Source organism: Lacerta agilis, chromosome 7 (assembly GCF_009819535.1).
Source record: "Lacerta agilis isolate rLacAgi1 chromosome 7, rLacAgi1.pri, whole genome shotgun sequence".
Lineage (NCBI taxonomy): Eukaryota > Metazoa > Chordata > Lepidosauria > Squamata > Lacertidae > Lacerta > Lacerta agilis.
The window spans coordinates 60562333-60571514 of record NC_046318.1 but is presented as its reverse complement, the minus strand read 5'-3'; the positions used below and the strand labels follow the sequence as shown (position 1 = coordinate 60571514).

Here is a 9182-nt window from a genome sequence, read left to right as displayed (position 1 = left end):
AGATTTCTGGGCATCAAACTGATATGATGACAATATTGCTTCAGGAAATTGTGTGGGTGTTGTTGTTTTTTGTTTAGTAAATGGCAATGTGGGATCAGATTTGTGGGGACATCCTCATTCCCCTACCAAGGCTGCCATTGCTGAACCAAAAACAATTGCACAACCACCAGCTGTATCATTGTCACACCTCTATAATTAGCTGAAATATCAGAAGTATCACAAGGAAATATATGATTAATGCTGTACATTGGCAAACTTGCCAGAACATTTTGCAATCTGCAAAAGAAAAAAATGTGGTTGCAGATCTTTAATGAAAATTTAGACTCAGTCACTCTCATTCTCCCCCTCTTCCCCGACTTCTTGTACATCTTAAGGAAGATATTCAGGGTAAATTGGATCCTCTTTTTTTAGGCTTCTGATGAGCTTTCTATTCTGTGATTCATACACTGTCATTACCATCAAACATAAAAGGTCAATTTGCTGTGTCAAATCCTTAGAACTGGCTAAAAAGGAAAGCAGTAAATGGGGATATATTGTCAATATCCATCTACTGTGTAGAGAGCAAATTTTGCCTTCGAAAGCTACTCTGTGATGATAACACAGGACATGAGCTGCCATTTGCTGTGGTGGGAGCTTTCCGGCCAATGCAAATATGGTGTAGTGCTTAGGCCCCTGTCTTGGGAGATCAGGGTTCAAATCCAAGCCATGCTGGTTAAAGTGACATAGGAGTGATTTAAATATATGGTGTGGATATGTCCCGTGTGATTAATGTCATGTCTACTCTGGCCCAGAGAATGTTCTTTATTTGCATCTCCCTTTCCTAATTCACAGTCAACCTCCTGCTTATTTTCACTCAGATCAGTTTAAGGAATGACCTACTTTGTGATCATTTTTCCATGCAAGAGCAAAAGCCCTTCCTGAAATCTTCTTCAGTCTATCCCAGATGGTTTAATATTAGAACATGGTGGAGGCCTTGGGGAGCTTATGTGACCCAGAAAACCTACTAATCAGGAATGCAATGAAGCACATGGCATTGCTGCATGTAATTCCTCCTTAGAAAGGCTGTGTTTGTGGAGAAAGAGGAGGAGGAAAGCATATAGTAAGGCATATTTGAGACTTACAAGTTTTTAAATTGCTGTTCGTGGGGTGAGGGTGGGAATTACCATTTCAAATGGTAATTTTGGAATGTTCCTGAGCTGTATGTATTGCTTGGTTCCTTTTAAAGTTCCTATTGGTTTTCTCTGTCCTGTGTATTTTCATTTACTATCTTTCATTTGCCACCTTTCTCATCTAGTATAAAGGTCCTTCCATGGATCAGTTGGACTACAACAGTGGACTCTGCAAATAAAATACAGAGGGACAGAGACGTGAGGGCTACACTGACCAAGGGACTTGACTACCATGTCAATCCTTTGAAATACCGAGGCAACAGTTGTGCACAGGGCTGGCATCATAAGATTCTGGTTTACACTAACTTGGTCATGTCCACAGAATGGAAGATGGCAGGATCCTGAAGGACGTGCTGCTCTATGGGGAACCGGCTTCAGGCACCAGGCTTGTTGGCAGACCAACATTGCTTTACAAAGATGTCGGCAAACATGACATGAAGGCTGGTGACATCAACCCCGCTGTGTGGGAATCCCTTGCAGATGACTGCAGTGCCTGGAGACAGTCAGATTGTGCATCCATAGCAGTGACCAGAGAAGGAATAACCATTGGGAGGAGCACACAGAGAAGAAACACCATGGCACATCTGCAGCAGCACAATGGGTTGCCTTCATCTACCCCAGATGCAACAAAACTGTTGTACACTCCCCACAACTCACTTCCATAAAGCAGCATAACATAGTCCATCTTGGAATTGGACATTAGCATCATATTCTCTCATACCCTTTTGGTGGGGTGAGCTATTGCCGTAGCTGCCTTGCTAATATGCTGGTCCAGCTCAGCATCAATGGAAAAGTTGCTGGTTATGGTGGAGGACTCCCCTGCTGAGCGCCTGAGGGCCCCAGTCCTGCCACTCACCAATTGACCTAGGGCGGGGCCTGACAGGCCCCATAAAGGACTGCTGCTGATGCTGCTGGGCAGAGAGGGCTCCATTTTTTTGTTTTAAAATTGCTGTTATTTTTTACGTATGTTTTAAACTGTGATATTAATGCTGTATTCTTAATTTTAGATTTTGATTTATGTGGAAATTGTTTTCCATTTGGTTGTGTATTTTTTAATGTGGTTTTTAAAATTGTTTATGACTTTTGTAATTGTGTAAATCTTGTCATGTTGTAAGCCACTTTGAGCATTGTTTTTAACTGTGGAAAGGCGGCATACAAATAAAATGATGATGATGATGATGATGATGATGATGAACCCAGGTAACCAAAATTGTCTACCAACCTCAAGTGTGTGATCACCAATGGTGAAGCATGGAGTGCTGGCTAAATGCATATATTAGGGGAAACTGCTTTGCAAAAATACATTAATTAGTCAAAATTGCATATAAGAATGTGTACAGTAGGTGAAGTTCACACAAAATGCTGATGGATTTTCGTATGGACTTAAAATGCACACAGCACAGAATGGTGCAGAAATATGGAGAACTGAAGACGAGAAAAATTAGAAACCGAGAGAAAGAGAAACCGACATATTCTCTGATCCCTAGTGCAGTAGAGGGTGAGAATAATGGGTGCACCACAAAAGCAGATGCATATCAGGATCCTATTTGCATGCAAACTCCCTGAAGCAGCATGGGAATTCATTCATGGATGTCTGCTTCCACAGGTGGATGTTCCCTGACAGATGAGGTTTACAGACAAACCAATGGCTCTGTTGCTGCATTCATTTTATTTTGGTCTAATTCTCCTGCTTGAGTGTTTCTTTCTTTCTTTCTTTGGCATGGTAGATTAACTACATGGTGATTATTTCACCAATGCCAGTTTTTGCTTTGTGACTGGAGAGGAGTGTTTCCTCCCCACCTCTGCTCCTGTCAAAGAAAAATCCAGTTTGAATGGTTTGCCCTGGCATAGTAAATGCCACCTTTCATCACCTGAGGCTACATTCAAGTGGAATATTTCCCATGCAAAACTGACATTTAAATTGACATTTTAACAGCAACACAAGAACCAGGGTTTAGTAATCCCAATTTATTTTTTAAACAAAGTAAACCTTTCAATTGTGCAGCTTTTAGAATGATTTCATGAAACAGAACCTTGGGTTATTACAGCAGCTATCCAAAATATACTGACTGGGGAATCAATAAGGCTTACTTCTGAGTAAATGTGATTAAGTATGGGATGAGAAGTCTTCACAAAGAATCTGAAACTAAGGTAAGGAACTGCAAATGTTTGTTTGTGGGTCATTAGACGTATGTAGATGGATAAGGACAGCAGAGCGAGCAATGCTTTATTCATTCATCAGATACATTTATGCTCTAGCTTTCAAGGAAAGAAACCATCCCAAGGCAGCTTATATTGATTTAAAAAACAAAAGCAATAGTATAAATACAATTAAAATCAGTCAAAATAACCACACCAGCAGCTAATATGCCAACTTTCTCTCCCCCCCCCCACACATAATAATCAATAAATCACCACCAAGCAAAATGTTTTTAAGTACTGAATAGACTACAAAATCTTTTTAGGTGTTCAGTTCTAGAGAGATGAAGGGTCACTTGAAAATACCCTATCTGAAAATGAATACATGACTTGTTTACATTCAGATTAGAGAACTGTAATGCATCCATGTAGGGCCGTCTTTGGGAAATGCTCGGAAACATCACATGGTGCTAGATACAAGAGTTTTGATGGGAATCCATATTTCCATCTCCCAGAATCCTAATATTTTACCTGCATCATTGGCTCTGGATTACTGTCCAAACCCAAGTCAAAGAGTTGGTTTTGGCCTTTAAAGTCCTAGAAGAGTGGTTTGCATACCATTCATCAAGACAATGCACAAGGTTAAGATGAAAGATCAAGATGACCACTTGAAGCTCCATTAATGGTACAACCAAACCCACATCCCTTCCTGGTGGACTCTGTAGAGCATCAGAGCTAAGGCCACATCTGTAGCCCAGCCACTCACAGCAACCACAGCAGAAGGTGGGAGGGGAGGTCATCATCATCATCATCATCAACAACATCATCATCATCATTTTATTATTTATAGCCCACCCATCCTACTGGGTTTCCCCAGCCCCAGGTAGGACAACCAAGGCCCAATCCCTGTATTAGTTCCAGACTGGTGCAGTGATCAGGCCTAGATCAAGCCTGTTGCTATTGTGCGATGGCAGTGAAATCATCTCATGAACTGAAAAACAGCCATCCTTCGAAATCCACACTCCTTTGAATTTTGCAATACAGTTCTTCAGCTCAGTAATGTACATATAAAAATGCATATAGCAGGGTTAAAGTGTGCATAAAATTGCATAGATTACTGGAAAAACGTGAAATTCATTTTATTAGGGGGAAATGTGTACACTAGGCAAAATTGCATATGCATACAAAAATATGTATATTAGGAGAAATTAGCTGAGGAATTTTCATGAGGACTTTCTTCTTTTAAAAAAACAAAACGTTGATATGGAAAAAATGTGGAGAACAGAATGGGAAAATGGGAGAATAAGAGAAACCAAATTTGACAGATTTGTCTATTCCCCAACCCATTCAGGCTCTTGACGGGAAGTTGCTGGAGTACTCAATGGGGACAACACACACACACACATTCACACACACAAATTAATACCTGGGAGCTGTGCATTATGCTTCCCTTATCCAGGTAGATTGAGGCCTGTTGGCACCCAGCCTTTGAATTCCTTGCAACATGGGGAAACCATCCCCTGTTAGATCCTCATCACTGGGTCTGACAGATTTTCCTGCTGTCCTTCTCCAAACCAGGAGGAAGGGCACAGAAATATTCCTCTCCAGTGCCCAGGTTCAAATATCAAGTGAAACATTTGCTTGCAGGTACCACTTGTAATAACACCAATCTTTCCTATCACGTCATGCACTTGTGTTTTTGCTGTGCGCCCAACACCAGTGGTGTTTGAATGACGAATTGCCACTGGGTGCAGGAGGACCTGCATGTCCCTCCTGTCTCTTCATATCATCTGTCCTCGGATGTGGCCTCTTGGCCTATGTCCATGCTGCCGGCTACCATTGTACCTAGTTCTAGTCTGTACTCCTAGTGTCGCGGCTGGTGCCCTGCGTGTTCGGAGAGTGACATTGGCACTCAGATTGTCAGCTCTCTTAATACTCTTGTCAGTTTCTGAGCTATTGTCTGCTCTCTGCTTCCTGCTGCTTCATTCTTTTCCCTGACTGAATACAGAGTGCTAATGTTTTTGATAGGGACTCTCTGCCAGGCGCTGACATCTATGGAAACTACATGCTGACATGCTAACTTCCTTTTGCCTGTAATGAACTAATGGTGTTAGCCTCAGTAGTGTAGTGGCAAATTCAGGTGTGAAGGGTCCCTTTGTGATTGTCACAGCCACTCCCCCTCAAAGCCACACTCCTTCTAAGATTACATAGCCTCCTAAGATTACGCAATAATCTCATAATCATATGGCAATAAAAATTTGGAGTGCACTGCAACAATCAATACAGATCTCCATGTGTTGCCTTAAATGCGCGCGCGCACACACACACACACAGGCAAATGATCAAATGATTGGGAGTGCTTCAATACCACAATTTGGAGTGACTTAAGTTGTGTTTTCCATGAAATTCCATTGTACGTAACCAAACTTGCGCAGCATTGTCTTGAAACTGAAGCACCTTGTGCTTAGCATTGGAGTACACAGTGAGTAAATAGCTCCCCTTTCATGCTTATTGAGTAGCTCTAGGGTGTTGGAGACAGGGGCTCTGCTGCCAAAATAGTAATGGGCTTTCAAACACCCTCTTTGTGACCCTGGGATACTACGCCACTGGCATATGTTCACATGGCATATGAACCACACAGGAAGCTGTCTCGTGCCATTACACCAGGCTATTTGTCCACCTAGGCAAGTGTTATCTGCTCTGACTGCAGGTGGCTACCCAGGGTTTCCAGAAAAGGTCTTTCCTGTCACTTGTGACCTAATCCTTTTCATGGAATCACAGAATTGTAAAGTTGGAAGGGACCACAAGGGTTATCTACCCCAATCCCCTGCAATGCAGGATTCTTTCACTTAACGTGGGGCTTGAACCCGTGGGGCTTGAACCCATGGCCCTGAGATTAAGAGTCTCATGCTCTGCTTACTGAACTATTTGAACATGATATGGATGGATCTGGGTCTTTCTTCATACAAAGCATACACTCTACCAATCAGTGCTGTAACCTCTAAGGAGGGCCCCCAAACTCTTAACTGAACCCAGAACTTTTATCCACATTATAGGTACAGGTATTTGGCATGCTCTTTTCTCTTTGTCAAACAGGAATAGGTTGACTTTCCTCTGAAGTCTGTATGTCATTTCTTGGGGGCTCTGAGAGTACATGGGGGTCATGGATTCTTACTTGAATCAAAGGTTCCTGCCTTTGAGCTAAGCACAGAAAGGGCTGACCCAGTTACAAATTAGGACTATCATCCATTCCAAGGTATTTTCTAAATAAGTGAAACAAGGTGCATGCCATACAGTAGTTTTTTATTTATCAAGTAAATATTCTTAAGGCATACTTTATTCATCTTGGTATAGCTTTAACCCATCAAGACCTTATGAACCAATACAGACTTCCTTTCTTCAAAAAAAGGGGGGGGATCTGTTGCACAGAGTTCCTCACCATTATTCATCCCCACCTCAAAATGACAAGTCTCTCATTTGCTTAGTTGATTTCCCCTCCCCTCCTTGGAACCCACCTAGAGTACAACATGGGACTTCCTGAATCAGAAAGAAGTGTTTGTCCAATGAGAATGTAAAGTACTGGGTTGATGGTGCCACTCAGAGAAGTGAACACAAAAGCCAATGAGGAGATGGTTGCAAAATCGCGGTGCAAGGCAAAGAACAAATTCAAGGGGGCCCAAGTGACAAGGGAGAAAAACATCCCAAGCAAAATTTCTGTGCAGGGTTCTCCTTGCTCACCTAAATTGTGCCAGATCTTGATGATTAGAGTCTGGGTGGAGATGACCATTAGTGGAGCAAAGATCATTAAGGTGATGATAATGATTGTCTGTGGGTCAAGCCCCAAATTGAAGAACAGTAACAGCCAGCAAGACAGAGCCCAGAGAAGAGCAGACACAATGGCAGATAGGAGAACAGACAAATATTTTGGACTGTGACGTCGGTGCCAAATAGGGAAGAGGACAACCAAGAACCAATCAATGCTGATGGACATTAGGAAATGCATGCTAGTACCCTGCATGAAGAAAAATAGGTATGCCAGTAACAGGAACAATTTAACAAGAGCATCGCTCGAATCCTCACAAGTGCAAAAGAATATGAAGATACTGCACAGAACTAACAGGGCACCAAAATCAGCTACAGCTAAATTCCAGATGTAGACAGAGAAGAAAGTCTTCCTAATACGGAAGAGGAGAAAGAAGAAGATGGTTCTGTTCCCAAAAAGCCAAAGCATGAAAATGAAGATAATGAAACGAGCAATCATACGATCTTGTAATAAGCATATCAGAAAGCTCTTTGTGTGCTCACATGGACTGTGAATATTTTCTAAAACTTGCAAATATTCAGTGGGAAGATGTGTTGCGTTCAGTACAGTCATATTCAAACCACCACTTCTTAGATGTTGGCCTCTTCCACATATGGTCCTGTTAGCCGAAGGAAAAAGGGAATCCTCCTAAAGAGACAAATACCAACAATTTAAAATTAGAACTGAATGCCGAAAGTCAATTCACAATGAATGGGGAAGGAAGCTGGCCATGTATGTTACCCAATATAGGTGCTATATCACCTCCTTGCAAAGCGTAGCTTGCAAATAGTGAGCCAGGCTCAGCAAAGCACAACATCCTCCCTAACTTAACTGGCATATATTCCTCTCTCAGGAATGCATGCAAACAGAAGATCTAATCAAAGGTCCATCAAAGGTTTCCAGACCAAGGACCCACTTTTAACCCAAACCCTTCTTAATTTTCTACCATATATTTGTATGGTGGTAGTGCTCCTGTTGTGAACCACCTTAGATCAGGTCTTAACCCACTAGTAGGCACTGACCCACCAGTTGATAATCAGTAATCTAGTCCAGGGGTTGGCAACATGCGGCCCATGGGCTGGATGCGGCCCACGAAGACCGTTTTACTGGCCCATGAGCTGCCCCTGAACTGAGCCGCCTGCTTGGCGAGTCCCCTGCGCGCTGTGCTAAACCGGCGCTGTGCTGGCCGGCCCATGGATGATCTCCGCAGGAGTGATCTGGTCCATAGCTGGTAAGCCTTGGCGACCCCTGATCTAGTCCTTCCTTCTGTTTCAAAGTGCTTTCAAGATGCTTCTAGAAACTATACAAGTGGCATTTAAAAGTGATAGCTCTGTTTGCCCTCCCTGCAACTGCTATTCAGAGGTATAATTAGCATACTGCTTTGACTAGTAAATTCTCTCCCCTCAATTTCCTTCACTGTGGCTCAGATTTATATATTAATAGTACGTAATAATGGTCTGTGTTGAGCAGGCTTGTCTTACTTGACCAGTGTCTAAGGCAGAGCTTTCCAAACTGTGTGTCACAACACATTGTGTGTCAGCTGCAGTGTGTAGGTGTGTCGCGTGAACACTCCCCATGCTCCTTCCGGGGCTGGAAAGGAGTTACGTAGTTTAACCTCTGGTTTGCTAGTAAAACTGAATTACTGTGTTGCCAAAAGAAGCATGTCTAAAAAGTGTGTCTCCAACATGAAAAGTTTGGAAAGCTCTAGTCTAAGGTATATTTTGAAGTTGGTTGACAAACCATGGGGTGACCTTGTTAGCATTGGCCGTGGTTCGCAACACAAAACCCCTGGCTTGTGGGTATAGCAACTAGAGAACAGAGGGAGAAATTTGTACCAGAAAGGGGAGAAGGAAGCTTGCATTCCTGGGACTGGTATTTAATTTGCAAGCCATGGTTTGTAGAGATGCAGTGCCTTTTCTGCCCCAGGTCAATACGTGTGGCGGAAAACACTTACTTTTGTTTCTGAACAATTTGTTGAAACAGAAGAAACCTGGTCACTTCCTGACAGCTGGGTGAGGCCCCAAAGCCCAATCCAAAGAAGCAATGACATTCCTTCCTATTTTCTTCTGTGA

At 42.6% G+C, this 9182-nt stretch overlaps 1 protein-coding gene across 1 annotated transcript; it reads right to left on the bottom strand.

Moving 5' to 3' along the window:
- Positions 1 to 6594: 6594 nt before the first annotated feature.
- On the bottom strand, positions 6595 to 7752 carry LOC117050130 (proto-oncogene Mas-like). The gene has a single exon (XM_033155518.1). It carries the CDS (start codon positions 7681 to 7683, stop codon positions 6790 to 6792), a length of 894 nt encoding a protein of 297 aa, XP_033011409.1. The 5' UTR covers positions 7684 to 7752; the 3' UTR covers positions 6595 to 6789.
- Positions 7753 to 9182: the final 1430 nt, after the last annotated feature.

What these genes read in the sequence shown, in the direction of transcription:
- LOC117050130 (XM_033155518.1), bottom strand. Translation starts at nt 7,683, where the DNA reads ATGACTGTACTGAACGCAACACATCTTCCCACTGAATATTTGCAAGTT.